Genomic DNA, 18,395 nt, shown 5'->3' with positions numbered 1-18,395 from the left:
TTCATGGCCACGTTCAGGGAGCTGACAGCTGCTTCTGGGAAGTTACAATGCCCCTACTTGCCAGGGCTACCCCAGGCTCTGGAGCAGCTCCACAACAGCCTGCCTGCAGCATGGTGCTGCCTGAAACCAGAGCAAAACACCCTTCCACAGCAGGGAGGTGAAGCCTGTGAGCTGACAAAACGTCCTTGAAGGCCACTGTCTCCAGGTGGGTCTGGGAGACCCTAACACCATGCTGGAGACAGGGCAGCACCAAGCGACAGATCCTCCGCAGCCTGCCCAGCCCTGCTGACTGCTCAGCAGGGAAAGGGAGCCTCGTACCAAAAGGGACTCACTGGTTGAGCTCCCACCTGCTGCCAGCCTGGCAGCACGTGTGGCTCAAACCGAGGAGCTGGAGGCCATGCGGCTGCTCTGTGGCTTTCAGGAAAGCCTTGCTGTGAGCAGGTGGCCTCCCTGCCAGTACAGGATTCGGACTGTCCCAAGCCTGTCCGGAGACAGGAAAGCTTCTGGTGCTCTGAAACACAGAAGGAGCAGGAACCCGGTCTGCTTGTACTTCTCCGCATGTAAAAAAGGCCAGGCACTCCATCCAGAGAGGTGAACGTCACCAGGGAGCTTCTCCGCAGGCCATCCAGCTGACGAACCTGCACTGAACGAGGGAGTTCTGCTGCCATGTCCCAGGGAAGCGGGGACCACCAGGGACATGGAGAAGCGAAGCAACGTGCCACCCTGCCAGTGACTTCTGAACCGTGAACAGAGACCTCCTGCAAACCATGGATTCAACACTGCATGAAGAAGTGTTCTGCAAATGCTGTGATGAAGGAACAGATGCAGAAAGCTAGGGCTACCAAGTTGAAGAGAATTTGCTGAGACAGCTCAAGTTTAGGATCAGGCATAACAATGCAGGTACAATCAGTATTTAACTGATGCATAATGTGTGAACCATGCCAAAAAAAGAAAAAGATTCAAAGTGTGAGGGAAGAGATGGCCAATGCTGCAACACAGAAAACCTACTGCCCAGGAAGGTAAGCCAGGCAAGGCTGCCAGGAGTCCAGAAACCACTCTGAGGTAGTCTCCTGGCTAAGCTCTGCATATTTCAGTAACCTTGTCAGCACATTTATGAAGCTATGACTGTGGGAAGGATTCAGTTCAGAAGAGGCTGAACTGAAGTTCAGAAGAAGGAGTTTGAGCTCCTGCCATAGCAGCTGGGACAAACCTGTGGATGTTAGGTGATGGATGCTAAAGCTCCTACGAAGAAATCTTGCTAAATTGCGGTTTGTATTTTACATACTCCCTGTAACCTTGTTTGTAATTTTTGCCTGGCTGGAATAATTTTCCTTAGCCCATAAGTTTGCCTAGTGTTGAAGACAAGTCAAGGTTACTGTTGTTCTTGAGTGCGAAAGGACACAAGCATTTGAGCCTGCTGGTGTCCCACAGACCCCCAAACCTCAGGAAAGGTACTGGGGCTGGAGGATGTCTTGCACCAACCTACAAAGGTAAGTGTGAGGACTGGTACCATCCTGTGAGTTTGGGGGCAGAGGAGAAATTCCCCCAAAGGCAGACAGCAGCGCAGCCTTTGGCTACACGGGCAATCCTGAGCCACCGCACTGCTCAACTGAAGCAGACTGCTCCAAGACTTCACTAGGGATCCAGGGACCCAGAACAAAAAGCAGGGATGTGGGAGAACCCTGACAAGATGACAGGTCTGGGCAAACACCTTATTTTTGCTCCTGGCAGCTACTTTGCTGATCCACTTGAACAACCACCTGTGGTCGCTATCGAAATCTAAGAACGCAGCAGAAGCTGAAAACGTAGTAAAATGCACATGGGACAAATCCTTCCCATTAGTATGTAATGGGTGAATATCGTGAACTTCAAAGAATATCGATAGTGCCATAGGGTACCTCAGCAGGGAAGAACTCAGCTGAAGTTAAGATGTAGTAACTCTCAGCATAAAAAGGCATGAGGTGGAACAAGGAGTGAAATTTGGGAAGGGCTCTGAACGGAAGAGTGCAAATGAACAACAGCCACCGACTCAGTGTCTGCACAGGAACAGGGACGAAGCCAGAGGAGTGTACAGACCATGAAATGGAGAGCATCGCAAGCTGAGCAGGCTACGGGACACAGGCTTCCACGAGGAAATGCAAACACCCGTTGCTTCAGCTGCCAATACACACGCGCTGACCGAACTCTCCTGAAACGTGCTGCGACAGGCAGGGAAGCACTCGCTACTGAGCACAGGTGAGCTGCCGTTTGTGTTTCATTTCACTTGCAAACTGTAACGTTCCACCTCTTTCATCTGCTCTCTTACTAAAGTCTCGGTAAATGCACTTCCTGCTGTCACTGAAGAGCCCAAGCAGGACCGCAGGCCAAGGCAGCAGAGTGAAGCTGTGACACTGGGCCGTCCTGCGCCAGGAGGACGGCAGAGCAGAGCCAGGGACACCCGGGCACCCACATAGCGCGGCGGGGGCTGGCAGCGGCTCCCAGGGCCCGGGGGACTACGCAGTTCACTCCGCCAGCCTGCAGGGATCTGTGTGGGGTGCCTGTGTTACCTCCTGCCAGCTGCTGGGAATGAGTTCCCTGGCAGAAAGACAAACTTCTGTCCCACAGCAAACAGGCAACGGTGACTCATCCCACAGTCTGGGGTACTCCTAAACGCATCTCAGAGTCCCTGAAGAAAGATGGAGAAAGGGGTAGCAACAGTAAGGAAATCAGGTGGAATAACTCTGCAAGTACTGCAAGCATCCACTGGCCCGAGAAACTCCCACCCATACCCTGCAGGCAAGGGACAGGCAGCTGCCAGAAAAGGGAGCAGGGTGGAAGTCAAGGCCAAGCCGAGGAATGGGATTCCTAAACCCATCTAACCTGCTTGCCCAGTGATGGGTGCGGGCAGGACACCAGAGAGGAGAGCCCAAACCAGCAGGCAAGCAAGAGCCTTCCTTGGGGGAAAGCTGGGGTCCTGGGGGATCTGAGGTGTCTGTTCAAATGGGTGCAGATCCACATCCCACGAGCCATTAGGAAGGCCCGAGGGACAGACCTGGCATCCCCAAGGGAGCGTGCAGGACTCCTGGGGCTGGCCCTGGCTCCTGCCACGCGAGGACCAGGGAGATGCTGAACACGGTACTCAGGGTCACAGACCTGATGAGCACGTCTGGCACACTCGTGAGTGCTGGTGGAAAACCCTGATCACAGCTGACCTGCTACTACAGCTCCCTTCCTCTCCACCTTGATGGAAGTAGTGTCCTCTGAGGCACCAGGCACCGCAGTGGAATAAAAGCAAAAAACCCCAAACTCCCAAAGACAGAAATGAAACTAGGGCCTTTGGCTGGTTCAAGAACTGTTTCATAAAGAAGATCATCCACTGTGCAAGGACACCAAAACACCTCGCACAGCACCGCTGTCCCAGAGCCCCACCAATTTGGGAACCTGGCTCAGTCACAAAGGTTTGGAAACCAGCCACCACCTCACACCAGGAGAAGAAAGTCCTCTGGAGAGATGGGTGACAAAATCACCAGGGTCCTCTAGGGTATCTCCTCTCCCAGTAATTGCAATGGACTGGCCAGATTGTCAGGAGACCAGACAAGCAGTGGCCGTTTCCAAAAAAGTTAGTTTGGCTCAACTAGTAGCATCAAACTAGTTCCAGAAAAGATGTCCCCAGGACTATGACGAGAGGCAGGGCTGGCTCCCAGCTCCTGCCTGCCATAAGCAACCCTTTGTAGGGACCACTTGTTCCTATTTCCAGAAGACAAGTGCTGCCTTCACTGACAGCTCCAGAAGACAGAGCTGTCCCTGCCTGCATGGGCCAGGAGACCAGGCACCGAGCAGAACATTCCTCTCCTCTCAGATGGTACGATCACCTCTCTGGGCACAAAGCTATGAAGGGAGGCAGACCTCAACTGTAGCTACCAGCAGAAGGGAAGAGGGACGATCCAGGGGGAAGGGAATGCTGTTGCTAATAGCCGTCAGAAAGGCAGCCTGCTAAGGGGAACGAAACACTGCCTGAGATGCCATAACTGCCTGGAAGGGACAGAGCAATGCTGCCACCACACACAGCCAGGAGCTGCAGGCAGCACCTCTCGACACCCAAAATCAGGCCCTGCGAGGACAGAGCAGTGTACAGGCTTCCAAGGGCTCCTCCTGGCCAAGCACTCAAGATGCAAATGCCAGTCCCGCTGTTCCCACAAGTGGTACTGAGAAGAAAGAGATCCTTCTGTCCCAGTGTGTGTGTGTCTTGCCTGCGTACACCAATACCTAGCTGTGGTACAAGGCAAACAAAAGCTCCTAATTGTATTCTTTGTCTGGCTTCTTTCCACCTCATCTCCATGTTAAATCCTGTGTTCCCAAACCCTTCCTTGAGATCCTTTTCCCTGTGCCAGTTCCTACTCTCTCACTTGCGAAGGCAAGTAGGAAACCTTGGCGAGAGGCCCATACCCTCAGGTAGAAAAAGACAGAACACAACACTACTCCGCAAAGACCTTGTCACTCTCTCGTTCGTCCTTCCTAACAGTGTACAGTCTGTCCATCTCCTCCCAGAGCTGCCCCACTGGTTATCTCAGTGCCAGGAGCAGAGGACACCATCACCCAGCCCCCCAGAGGCTCCGGCACTTCTGCAGCCCAGACCTGGAGTGCAGCGCCCGGCAGGACTCCAGAGCTGTCTGCACCCAGGTCTCTCCTGTGTCATGCTGGAGACCATACCCTTTGGTGCATCACCACCATCACAGTGCACTCCCGAGCAGCGATTCTGGGCTCTTTTGCATCCCTGCTGCAGTTACTGCCTGGTCACTGTGCTCACTATTCGATGTGTGTCCTCCTCCATGGGCAGCAAGCCCGTATGCACCTCTGCCCAGGTCCGTGTTAGAAACATCAGCAATCAGTAAGCTTGTGTTTCTCAAAGCCAGTTGATTTTCTCCGAGGACAGCGGAAAGCAGTTCCAGAACGTCATTCCTGAGCCCAAGCAAGAACGGGGAAATACTTCACAGCATTTTACGATCACTCACCAGTTCCATTACTTCATACTCTATTTTTAGGAGAAGTGCTTTTTGTAATGGAAGAGAGATGTGCAAACACCACAGCAAAGATTACTGCAGCAGGTCACTGGGAACTGAAAGGGTTTGTGGCTGAGCCACAGAAGACCCAGAGAACAGAAATTAACTTTGATCCTCACTGTGGCATCCAGGTTTGCTGAGAGCAGGAGGGACACAGTGTTAGACAGGCACAGAGCATATACAGGGGGAGGGAGGACAGAGGGAGGAAGCTCCAGAAGGACATGACCTATCATTACTGCTGACACTGCTACAACCCAGGCAATCAATAAATATTTCTGGCTTAGAAAGGCCCCACAGTTAGCTGCAATTTTCTGTTAGCTGCACGCTGCATTACTTCCCTTTAACAGCTCTGGTTTCCCACCAGAACCACCTAGGTCCCTCCGGCAAAGCCCCAGGAGCACAGCAAGGTACTGAGAGTAAAGGTCCTGCCTCAGAGCCAAGGAACCAGCATTCACCTCTACACAGACATCGTCTGCAAACCGGGCTGAAAGGTACTCTGCAGGAAGGAAAGGAAAGTAGGGAGGTTTCTGAGCAAAAACCTCTAACAAAGCTCGTGACACGCAGTTAGAAACCTCTTCTGATGGCCAAACTTTGCTTCCACATGGCCAGTCTTAAATCCACCCCTTTTGTTCTAGCACCTTCTTTTCTTAAGAAGGTCTTTCCTTTCACAGCTGTGTATTTTAGAGGTTAGGTTTGTTCCATTTTGGCCTTTGCTCTCCTCAGCTAAACAAGCCAAGTCCTTAACTTCCTCTTGCGTTAGGGTCTCTTTTGCCTTCCACTTGCTTTTTGCTGTTCCTACACCAGTTTCAATGCATAGTTACGACTGGAATCAGAATGAGGAGTCTGGTATTCCCACACCGCTCACACAGGGAACACGTTTTTAGCTTCACTACAAACACGTTGCCTGGCACAGCAAGTGCCATTAGTACCTATTTGTTAGGACCCTTTTCTCATGCTTTGGACATTGAAGAAAATATTAAACAAGTGTTCAGCTCCTCCCTGAGGAACGCTGCCCTTGGCCATCTTCTGCCGTGCTTCCCCTTTCAGTGCAGACTGCCTCTCCTTCCAAACCAGTCTCTGACTGTTTACAATTTGTCTGCTAATAAAATCCTCAAATTACCAGGTACACTCAAATCTGCATTTTCCCTGGACTTTGCTCTCCATCTTTGATGCCTCCTAGTAAACTTCTCAAAAAGCACCCATATCCAGACATACTGCAGGGGATGGTATGGCTGCATATGTTTTGCAAGCAGCTGTCTGTGCTCACTCTGCCTGTATCCCAAGGCCACTGGACACAAGCAAGATCTGATCAGAAAGCTATGTAGCTTCATCAGGCAGCTCTGGCTGTCAGCAGGGCTTAGCCTATTCTCTTGCACACAGAGGCTTTATCTGAACTTGCTAGGGTCCAGGTGACCTAGAGCACCAGGAAGCTCGCATAGGTCTCTGCAAAAATCTGTACACACCTACTCACAGACCAGCTTTAGAAGCCTATACAGTTAGGTATAAACTTCAGGTAGGTATTTAAAAATTCTTTATGTAAGGGTCCAACTAGTGGATGCAGACACTACTCAAGTTTGTACAGGAACAATCTCCCCTGTGGTGGTATACCAGAAGTCCTCCCAGGGCTTAAGAGGCTCAGATACACCCTAAGGTTCAAAGCCAGTCCCCTTATGAAAAAAAAAGTGTCAGTCTGGTGGAATTTGTTTTGCTAAACTTGCTTTGCATGTTCTTCAGCTTTACATTCTCCTCTGAGTCCTTAGCTACTCTGTTCCTCAAAAACTTTCAAGTGCTGCTCACTGCTGAGGCAGCCAAGGGGCCCACAGCTGCTCCGGCTATGCTGTATCCCATCTTCCATAAACCCAGCTGCTACACTTGCTGTTTCTCAGTCTGACAGCACCATGCCAGGCAGACAGATTTCCTGAAGTCCTTCCTACAGATCCTGTGATTTCATATGCCACTTGCTTCAGAGCTGGAACCTGTTGGCTTGACTGCCCCTGAGGAGCAGCAGAGCCCAGTATCTCACCTTCCTCATCAGAGAGCCAGCTCAGCATTTATGTGGGTGCTGGAAATTGCAGCAAAGCCCTAGTGCAATTAGGCAGCTGCCCAAAGGATCTCCTCCACCAGCCACTCACCATGGCAGCCTGCTTTGGTTTCTGACCTGCCCCTCCTGCATCAGTTCTGGTCCTCCAGAGTCACAAAACAAACACCTCTGGCTTCACCATCCTCCCGGCATGGTGACCTTGGCAGTCCCTGCCAAGCTAACGCTGTGCCAGAAGAACAGCACAGAGCCCTTCCTCTGGCAGAGGGGAGGAGAACCTCCTCCTCTGCGCTACTCCTTCAATTCACCACCGAACTTGCCCCTCCACAAATACATCCCCTAAGAAGCCCGCCTGTATATGCACGGAACACCATCAGCTTCCCGCTTCCAGGGGGAGCAGGACCGTGGGCAGCTGTGTCCAGCCAGGCTTGCCTGCCTGGCCAGGGCAGCCAGACTGAGGCCCCTTTCACAGACCTCCTTCTGCTCTGCCCAGGAGCTTCCCTGCAGACTGCCCACGGCTCTGCCGCCAGCGTCTGTGGAAGCACACCACAATCTTTGGAAATCGTGAGCTAGACCAAATGGTTTAGATACAAAGTTTGACCTCAGGGCAAGCATCACGCTATTCTGGGCGACGGGCAGAAGCACCAAGGTGACAACTATCTGCTTTTTCCAAAAGCTATGCCAGGGCTGTAGTGCGAGTCTAAGGCTAGGCTAAACATGCTGTGTATTGAGTGAACTAAGGGGGTGTGGAGAAGCATGTGGGGTCCCTGGGTTTCCCCGTTCCAGTTTCCCACCTGGTTGATATGAACCGAAGGAATGGAGGCCGCAGAGACAGACGAATGGCTGGGTGAATTGGGCAGGGACTTGCAGGGGCCGATGGAAAGCTGCTGTTTCTTCCGTAGAGCCACCACCTTCTGAGCCACTGTAAGAAGGGAGAAAGGGACAGGGTCAGAGTCCAGAAAGCAACTTTCTCCACCCATGGATTTCTGGAGGGCTTCAGTGAGACTCAAACCCTTCCTCTGACTGATGCCAACATCTGGGGCTCAGACTGTGCCACCCTGTATTAACAGGGAGGATTTCTGCAGAACACCCAACCTCACAATCCCCATTGCCTGCTGCTGCCACACAACCCAGCTGCAGGGGACAGCATTTGTCTGTGGCTGTTCCAGCAGGCAGCAGGGCAGGCTTCCCATGCTGGTCATGCTGAGTCCCCAAAGGCCACCTGCTCTCTTGAGCAGTGACTTCATGTGGACACCAAGGAGCCACCCAGAGCCCTGGGCTGCTGCAGAAGAATCCCTGGGCAGCCAGAGTCACTTCTCGGTCACCCCCTAACAGCAGCTATAGGAGCCAGTTACCAAACTGAATAGCCTGGGCAATGCCACCTCCATCCGTCTGGGCCCTTGTGACCCTCGCGGTCTCCAGATGTTCAAAAAACTAACACGCGGAACAGCTCTCCCAGTTCCTGTGACCACACTGCCTGATGCCCCAACAGCCCAGAATTGCATTTCAACCTCCACAATCTCCTACCTTTTCTGGACATAAACACCCTGACCAAAGAGCATGACAGCAAACAAGCTGGGCTGTTGGGGAATTCAGGAGAACACACTGCCATTCCTCGTTTTCTCTTGCACACTGGCCAGGTACACCCACCATCACAGAAGAAGGAACCTTTCAGATGAACATGACTAAAGTCATTGGCAACATCACACGTCCAACCCAGCATGCCTCATATCGTGCACCCTTGCAGTAAAGGAGCCGCCACATTCCCCTTCCAGAAAGACAGAAGATGTTGCACCACATGTGGTGTGACTGAACCCATTTGGAAAAGTCAGATGCCGAGAGCAACTGCCAAATCCTGCCACCTCACAGCTGCAGTGCCATGTCCCATACAAAGACAGATGAAGGCGTATTGGGCCACCGCTGCTACCTGCTCATCTGATAAAGTTGGGAGCCTGCCCAGATTCCCAAACTAAATATTAGTCCCATAAATAGCAGGAACCCCTCCTACACCCACTAAACAGACCACATTAACCTGCTGTTTCTTCCTGCTCTCCTCCCCTCCATCTTCTCCCCTGGACAGCTTCATCCACTGTTCGCTGTGTGAACCATCTCTCCTTCAAACACTGGCCAGGCACGTTGCAAGCTCAGGCACCCCAGGGGCCAGAAAAGATTCAGAAAAACTCAGTAATTGCTGTCCTGGGCAAAGAGCCTGACAGAGGCTCTGCCTTTTCACTCACCCTATACCATTAGTGGTAACAACGGAATTAATCATGAGGCCAGCAAGACCACACTGGTGGTGGTAAAAATCTCACAAACCCTTAACTGAGGCATCTTGAGGCGGCCTTCAGGTTTCTGCTTGCCGGGCAGAGGTTCTTCCACTTCTTGAACATCAGCCAGACTCCTTCAAGGATAATCTCTGTCATCCCTTAAGCCAGTCTCTGGGATCATTTGCTTATCACAATTTCTTTGGTTGCTACATGCAACTCTGAGTTGTACAACCAATGAGCCCTGCCCTGTCCACAGAACCTCTGTCCAGATACACTGCTTGGCATTTGTTTGCCAAATGTCACATGCGGTGCTGCTGTGAGTATTACCACTTGAGCATCACACAGTATTTTAAAGCATACCGCAGCACCTTGTCCTAGATGTTCTGGAGAAATCCCTCTACAGACGCTGCCAGGAATGGTCAGCTCTGGGAGGAGTATCTGGACAGAGAGAAGGTGCACATGAAGGTCCCCAGTGATGCACCAAGGACTCTGCAGAAAACACCTCGGGGTGCAGTGGCACCTTATGGAGTCACAGCGCCTTGCACACCCCACTGCACATAAACTCTTGGCCTCTCTGTTGAAATTTTCCTGCCAAACCCTTCCTCAGAAGCATCACTCACTGTCCTGGAAGACATGGCAATGCTGTCCATCACCCCGACGGCCAGGAACAAACAAACTCACACCCGAGCAGAAGGAGGGACACCCACTGCTCAGCTGTTCCACTCAGGATGCAGAAACCCAAACAAACCCTCAGGCAGAAGAGCCAGAACCACCCGTGGGCTTTCAAGCTGAAGTCCAAGCCTGCAGCCCTATGGCTGAGGGGGAATAATGGAGAGCAGCAATGACACCAGCACGTCAGCAGCAGGTTCTGGTGGGCCATGAGAGAAGGCCACCTCGCACCGCTGGCTGTCTTCTCCAATGCTCAGGGCCAGTGGGAGGAGAGGAGCACTCACCCTGGACTTGCTGCAGATGTGAAGCCAGAGAAGCCACCCACAGCACCAGGCAGCATGGCTGCTGTCCCTCCTGTGCCCTTCCAGGATGAGGCCTGGGTCATTCTTCCTCTTCAGGAACAACGCTGAGATAATCACTGCCCAGTGGCTCTCAACAATTTGCTCTCTAACCTTTGCCTGGTATAGAAATATTCTTAAAATGAAGCCCAAGAACTGAGGCATCCCCACACCAATGGCTTCTTGCTATTGTCCTGGCATCCTCTAAACTCTAGGAGATTTCTGCACACAGGAGCTCTCTGAAGGTAATGTTGAGAAGAAAGCCCTTTAACCGTACCTCTCCAGAGCCAAGAAGTCAGAAGGCACATTCAGTACCAGCCTCCCACCGCACTGGGAGCTCTGCTGTGAGTGAGGGGACCACACCAAGCCACCCCTCAGGGTGGGCTCACACTTGGTGAAGTTCTGAGACTGCAGTTGGTGTCTGTGGGGCACCAGACACTGCAGCACACAGCCCAACCTGTGTCACTCCTCCTGCTTGTGCCAGGGTCATCCCCTTGCGGTATCTGAAGCCACAGGCAGACTGTCCCATCTTTTCATGGAAGCAGTAACTGTGACAACATCTGGTGCTGGAAGCAACTTGGAAAGGATGAGAGAAGCGCAGATCCCACACACTGAACAGTGTTTCCAGGGGGACTTCTGCGAGGCTACATGTGAGAAACGAGCAAGGAGAAAGTTACCCCTTTCCTGCATGCCATGCAGCCTTTTCACAGTGGCTTTCAGTGGCCTGACTGCCCAGACAAAGCCTTAACTGCTCCAAGAGATTCAACACAATTACACTGGCACACACTGTAATGTATGTGGTCTAGATGCCTGCACAACACAACCACAAACTTTGCTTCAGACCAAACACGCAGGAACTGCTCTAGGTGTGGAGGAAGGGTCTCTGCTGCACCTGCCTGAGCAGGAAGGAGGGCACCACAATAGCTGGAGCCACCCAATTCTTGGAGAACCTCTGAACAGTTGGTGAATGTGAAGATCCGAGGTTCTCCTCCTCAGAGCTTCACCCACGCTCAACAGCACCACATGCAGACTGTGGGGCATTTGCAGAGACAGCAGCTTGGGAAGGAAGAGTGCTAGCCTCAGCCTTCAATTGAATACCAAGAGGTAGGATGGCTGCTCCCTCAAGCTGTCATGCTAGGCCAGCACGACATTAACTTGCTGTCAGTGATTGCTTGTTGTTAGACAAGACAGTGGCATAGAAGAACTCTCTGGGAACAGAGGTGCAGCATACACTCTGCACAGCATGGACAAGCAAACAGACCTGTACAATGAAAGCAAGGACAACAGCTTAGTGAAGTCTTCCCGTTTCTGCTATGGAAAACCAACATCTTCCCCTGCCTGCATGGGGCAGGTCTACTACAATCTGGGCTGATCAACTTGTGTTGGAGAAACCATATAAAGATGAGGTCTGACTCGTAACTGGATCGCCACACGGGGCAAGCTCCTCACACAATCCATGACTGCCAGCGCTCGACCAGATCCCAAAACTGATGCATCAGGACCCACCAGTGCTCATTAGGAAAAGCCACTTACCCACTCATCACACCTCATCCTGTCAAGTCACCTGAAACTGGATCCTGGAAGTCCCTGAACAGTTCTCAGATGCCAGTGATGTCTGGGGCCAATGTATTGGGCTCAGCTCTCCTCAGCTCCTTGCCAGCATCTCCTGCCCCGTTCTTTCCCTCCCACAGCTGTGCTCAGGAGCGTCTGCGTGGTCCTGCAGTAGAGCAGGCAGGTGAGAGCACTGAGTACCTGGGATTTACTCCAGATCTCCTGTAAGATGGTGGGTCCCTTTGCTCCATTTGCAACTCCCAATTCTCACACTGCCTTCTCCAGAGCTCTGAGCAGCACACTTGGCAAGGGCACCAACACTGGCAAAACTGCACTGGCAGGTGTGCGGCGCTGCACGCAGAGGCAGCCTACTGCAGGAAATACAGCATGGCACAGGGAACAGCAGGACAGATCCTGCACACACAGACTCAAAGGCCAGAAGGATCTCTCAGTTTTCCAGGCTGACCTTCGTATACTGCCAGCCATTAAAGCTCACTCAGCCTATACTGCACCAGTCATCTGGGTATGCGGCAAGTCTCTTCCATGAAGGGACTTGTTCTGGATTTGGAGAAAGTACAAGAGATGCAGAATACCGCACTTCCCTATGCATTTTTTTCAACAACTAATGAAAAAGAGGGCTATTAATAGAAAAAGTAAGGATTCTTTAAAATTTTAATTAGACTGGCTTTGGCTTCTAGCATTAACTCTCTGCTAGCCTGCAGAGTCTTAGTATCTGTGATTTTCTCCCTGTGTAGATAGGTATGTAGATACTCTTATATCGTAATCAAGTCACCTCTCAATCTTCTTTTTGATTTATTGAATGGATAAGCTCTTTTAGTGTCTCACTATCAGGTATTTTTTCCAGCCTTTGATTAATTTTTGCAGCTTTTTTTTTTTTAATGTTCTCAGTTTCTCTGTGTCCTTTTGAAGTGCTGTCACCTGAGTTTGACAACACTCCAGGTCCTCCTGCTGCCCTGTACAAAGGCAAGAATCCATCCAGACTTCCACTCAGTGCTCCCCTGCTTACTCGCCCAGGGACAGCATCAGCCCTCCAGGCAGGGTGGCCCATGCTCCTTGTTCCATACAGCATCACCATTTGCCCAGACTGACATCAGTTTTGTTTGAATAGTCTCCAATTACCACACTTCTTGGGGTTTTCTGGACTTCCTCAGCCTCACTGCTCCTCGTGTGGACAAACCCGCTCCCTTGCCTCCTTCCTGACTGCACATACAGGCCGTGAATAGACCCAGACAAAAGATGAAGTGCAGCACTTTGCAGGCACTCACTCCTGAGCCTTCAAGCAGCAGCTCAAGGTCTCCCACCAAGCTTGCTAAGTAGCGCTGGTGCTAGAAGCTGACTCCTGGTCTCACGTGAGAGCTTTCACGTCACACATCGCACTGCTTAAAGTTGTGTTGTCTATGCTCTGAGTCAACAAAGAGAAAAAATAACCCCAGAGCACAATTCATTCCATCTTGAGATAAAAAAGCATGAGAAGCAGTCTAACAACCAGCAGCACCTAATCCTGCAGTGCCTTCCCCAGCCCCTTCCCAAACCCACCGGCTGCTACTCCTCACTGTACTGTGCTGCCTTTCAGAGAAGGGACTCAACAGAACCAATTTGAAGGAATAAGCTGAACAAATTTGGTGACACACAGTGCCAAAGCTTTCCAGAAGCCAGGACCAGCTGTGCACACAGCCCCTCTGCTGTTGCTCTCTCCAGACTTGCTCTGCAAACCACTGAGTTGGTTCAGCAGATTCTCTCCTTCCAGGTCTGCTGCGGTCTTCACTATCCTCAACTACTCCTAGCTGTTCCTTCCCACCATTCCTCACAAGGAGGAGGAAGAAGGGGATACTCACAAGCAACCTGCCCAACAGAATCACCCCAGTTTCTCCAGGAATACTAAACCAATACAGAGGCTGCTGGGTGCCGAGGGGGTTCCCTGCCAGGGGCCAGGTGGGACAGTTTGCAAGGTCGCTCTCTGGGCTGACTTAAGACTGTCTCAGAGATGGACCAGCAGTAGGGGAGGGGAACATCTCTACATGCTTCTGTGTTAAGAAAAGCAGCACTGTGACTATGACCCTCCGCGCCAAAACAGGAGATTACTGGAAGGTCACAGACTTATGCAGGGGAAGGAGGACCACCAGCTCCAGCTCAGAGGATGGAGGCACTTGAAGCCGATGGCAGGCTCAGACCTGTGTCTTGCCCTCAGCCTATCTTGCTGTCCTGCAGTGAACCGAGCTGGATTTTTTGCCTTCAGGTAGTCCTGCTACACTATGATTTCCAAGTTTTCTTCCATGCGCCTGTTCCACTTGCAAACACTAACAGCACAACTCTCCTCCTTTCCAAAAGCAGCTCTGTCCTGTCCTGACACTCAGCTCCGCACAGACCCTTCCTCACGCATTGAATACAGATCCCCAGCTGCACTCCAGAAGACAAGGTAGAGAAAGGGAACAGGGGAATATGGAGTCCCATTACAGGGCAGGGTCCCGGTTTATTTAAGCAGACTGTGAACTCCTAGGACATGGCGTAGGTTTCCTCTTCCACCTACAGCATCCCTGTCACACAGACCCCTCTCCAAGTCTAAGCAGAAATGCTCTCCCACACACTGTTCCCATGAGGAACAGCTGCCTCATCTGGCTGTTCAGCTGCTGCTCCCCTACCTCCAACACCCAAAGATTCTGCTGTGCTTCATCCTCTCCTCCATGAAAGGCAATCAAAAACCTCTCTGCAGCCTCACAAGTCCTCTGCAGGCTCATAGAGACTGCTGTGCTGCACAAGCCCACTATGGGGAAGCAACTGTCCCCTGCAGCCTCTCTGCTCTCTGGAACAAGTGGCTACCCAGAGGGCAGCCCCTGCAAGAAAGGCAGGAGAAAGGTGCTGCCTGGCCCAGCTCTGCGGTCCCTCATGCACATCCACGTGCAGTTCACCTATGTGCCACACACACAGGAACCCTTCCACACACACAGCACACCCTACTCCTTGGACCAGGTCTACGTGAGTAAAGCAACGGCACTGCAGATGAATGCGTGCCTAACTCCCTTGGCCTCATGACATGACAGCACGCCGTTCTGAGAGCCAGCAGTCTAGTGTAAGCCCCCTCTGTGGGACAGCACTGCTGCCCTGGCTTGCCCGGACACCCTCCACCGGCTGCGGTTACCATCCTGGAAGACTCTCTCCACGTTCAGTCCATAGGTGGCACAGGTCTCGTAGTACGTGCAGCGCTTCAAATCATTGGAAAGTTTCCGTGCCCGAGAATCGTCAATGACCCGGGGGTTCGTGGCACTGATGGCATCTGGAAACCAAAGGGAGAGGAGGTTAAAAAGCAAGCACCCGTGTCTCATCTATCCACAGGTCCCAGGGCACACTCCTGGCCTCCCTCACTCCCCCTCTTCACACACTGAGATCCCCACCTTCATAGTACACCCCCTCTCCCATAAATGCCTTGGATAACAAAGTCCCATGTTTGTAGAAAAATGGATTTGTTAAATGAACCTTTTAAAATGAACCTTATTCAACTCTCCTAACCATTCAGTCACTGATGTTTCTGAAGAGAGAGGGCAGAAACCAGTAGGAGGTGTGGCTGGCAAGGCAAGGCAGCCTCAGTTGCAGAGTAAAATAGATTCGCCAGTCTCAACCATTTTAGGTCTCACGGACATACCCTACATATTAAAGAATCAAAAGGGAGAAATCATCCTCAGTTTAACTTGGAAAGATGGCTCTGCTAGGGTGTACTCACAGTTGAGGCCTTGGTGGACAACACTAAAAAACAGGCTTAATTTGTATCCCAGATGGCTGCTAAGTGCTGCCATGTTTTGGAAAAACTACCTTCCCAAGAGGAATCTGATTCCTTGAAGACATGCCAGGGACAGGCAGGGGCTGTAAATGAACCCTCTCAGGAGTCAGAGGAGTACTGGAACTTGCACTGTAAAGAAGTCCTCCTCGAACTCTCCAGTGGGTTGCTTAGTGTGACCATACCAAGGCTGTGACCTCACCTGGCTCTAAGTATGGGACAAAGACGATCACTGACCCCTCCGCCATATCGCTCTTCCCCACTCCTGAGCCTCCACAGCACGTGCCTGCAACCCCAGCCCAGTCCTGACCCAAGATCACTCATTCCTAAAATTAATTCCACAATCTTTAAAAATCCAAAGTTTAACAACTTTGTTCTACAATCTGGGGTCCAGACCAGACACCCCTGCGACTCCCCTCCCGCTGTCACCGCCTGTCTTCCCAGCCTCAGAGTCTCTTCTTCACCAGGAACGGGTCGCACTGCTCAGGAACTGGGTCCTGCCAAGACATTTTTTCCCCGCATCCTCCATCCCCTGCTCCTGCTCTCTGCTGTCACCCTTACATCCAGACAACTTTTGCAGCCCCAGGCTCCCTCCTGCCTGCGCTTTACCATCTACAGGCAGGAAGGACACTCTTGTCGGAAGAGCGGAGCTCAGACACCTGAAGCAATGCCCTCGTTGCTGCCCCTCCTTGCCTCCTGGGAACCCGCAGCAAAGCTTTTGGAGGCCAGGCTGCCTCTGAGGCATGCTGTGCCAGGCAGGAATCCCGCTCAAGGACTGCCCTCTCTCTGGGCAGCCCCTCTCCATCGGCAGCACCTTGCCCAGGCACGCCTGGGGTGCCCAGCAGGGCCTCCAGGCACTGTGTCTCCTGTCTCCTCTGCTGCTCACACCCCCTGGCAGCCTCAGCTGCAGTTTCATCACAATTCCCTTACGGCCTCCGTCCCAGTCCCAGCTGGCTCCAGGCCCCAGTGCTGCAGGGGAGAGGAGGGGGAGGGCAGTTCTGAGTTGCTGCTGCTCTTCCCCACATCCACGTGTGCTGGCAGCACCTCAGGGGAGACGGTGCTCCACAGCTCAGGCCTCTTCTCGAGGTGCTGAAAGCCAGTAGCCATCTCCCCAAAACCTTGCCTGCTGCAGCTCAGCCCCAGAGGAGGAAGGGCAATGCACCAGCAGAAAACGCTCCCATACCCAGGCCCCTGCCTGCACCCAGCTGCTGCAGGCAGAACCGAGGAAGGCAGGCCATGCCAGCAGGTTTGGGCATTTCAAAGAGAAAAGTGGCTCCATGAAGTAAGGCAGCTCTCTGCAGGAAAGCTGACATGGTATGAGAAGGAATGACTCAGTTCCTCCAGGGCCCTAGACTAGGGGCCTCAGCAGCACCCAGTCCCACGCACAGCTTGCGGACTGGGATCCCCTGACACAGTCACAGGGCTAGTGCCCCGCGCTCTCTTGCCAGTGTGGACACGTCACCAGTGCTCCTGACCGAGGCAGGGAGGATGCGGGGAGGAAGCCCGGCCGCCCTGCTCTCACCCTGTGTGCCCACCAGCACCATCGGCACCTCCGCTGTGTTCCGGTAGCTGCAGAGCCGCAGGTAGTAGTTGTAGACTGTCTGGAAGCTGATCTCGTCCTCCAGGCTGAAGACAAACACCACAGCATCGACCCAGGCAGCAAACTGAGGGAGACACACCAGCCATTACAGCCCAGACAAGCGTCCTGGAGCCCTGTGCCCGGAGCCGCCAGCAAGGGCAGCCACACGGCAGGCACATGGGGTGCTGAGGCCAGGCTCAGCCGGGCACATGCCCCAGGCCCTGTGGCACAAGCTCCCTGGCACCGCAGAGAGGCCCTGGGGTCAACAGTCACCATAGGGGCAGCCCCTCCTCAGGCCTCGCAGTCCTCATGTTCTCCCACGACCGGGCTCCCAAAAGGCAGCCAGGTAGTTCCCTCACTGGGAGCCCTCCAGTCCCTCCGGCAGGACAGGGTGGGAAGGGGCCGCAGGAGGTATGCGTCTCCTACCTGGAGTTCGGGGGGACCCCCTTCATCTCGAATCAGCAGCAAGTAACTCTGACCGTCCACTACGATCTCCTTCTTAAATCGGCCACCTGGGGAAAAGAGCAAAGCAGCAGGTCAAGTGTGGGGGGGAGCAAGTAGGGGAAACCCCTAGTGACGGTTGAGGGGGGTCACCTTTAGAGCCAGGGAGAGGAGCGAGGACCCAGACCACCCCCCAGGCACCCTGGGAACCAGACCTTACCCTCCGGAGACTCCTCCTGCACGTAGGTGCCAGTCAGGTAGCGGTGCACGAGGGCCGACTTGCCGCTGGACAGGTTCCCCACGATGCCCTAAAACAGAGGCATGCGTCACCCACCGCCTGTGTGCCCAGCACGGCTCCCTCGACACGAGGCCACCCCTGCGAGGCGAGACCACCAGTAACCAGGCGAATGCCGGTGATGGGCAGAGATGGTCATGAGAGGGCACAGGGGATGGCACAACCCAGCTGGTACTCGGTGAGAAGCCTGGAGGCATTAACTGGTCTCAGTCAGGCAGAGCAGCAGGTACCGGGGTGCAGCCGCCCAGATGGAGGGTGGTGAGGACCCTTGTCCTCCCCCAAACAGGCACAGCCCCATCAGCACCACGTTAGCTCTTCCCACAGTCCTCCTGCTCCTCAGGGGGACACTTGCCCTCCCAAGCCACAGCCAACTCAGAAGAAAAAAACC

The 18,395-nt window shown here is 53.1% G+C and overlaps 1 protein-coding gene across 1 annotated transcript in view; it reads right to left on the bottom strand.

Annotated features, from left to right (window-relative positions):
• The window catches only part of AGAP3 (ArfGAP with GTPase domain, ankyrin repeat and PH domain 3), a 108,452-nt gene that overhangs the window by 70,352 nt on the left and 19,705 nt on the right, over positions 1-18,395 (bottom strand). The window contains 5 exon segments of the mRNA XM_030008325.2: positions 7,872-7,999; positions 15,060-15,194; positions 17,215-17,356; positions 17,698-17,783; positions 17,933-18,020. Of these exon segments, the coding sequence (XP_029864185.1) occupies positions 7,872-7,999; positions 15,060-15,194; positions 17,215-17,356; positions 17,698-17,783; positions 17,933-18,020 (579 nt within the window).

The sequence above is a fragment of the Aquila chrysaetos genome, chromosome 3, assembly GCF_900496995.4.
Source record: "Aquila chrysaetos chrysaetos chromosome 3, bAquChr1.4, whole genome shotgun sequence".
In the NCBI taxonomy this organism is placed as follows: Eukaryota; Metazoa; Chordata; class Aves; order Accipitriformes; family Accipitridae; genus Aquila; species Aquila chrysaetos.
The sequence above is the reverse complement of the archived record's forward strand: the minus strand, read 5'-3'. Positions and strand labels throughout refer to the sequence as shown.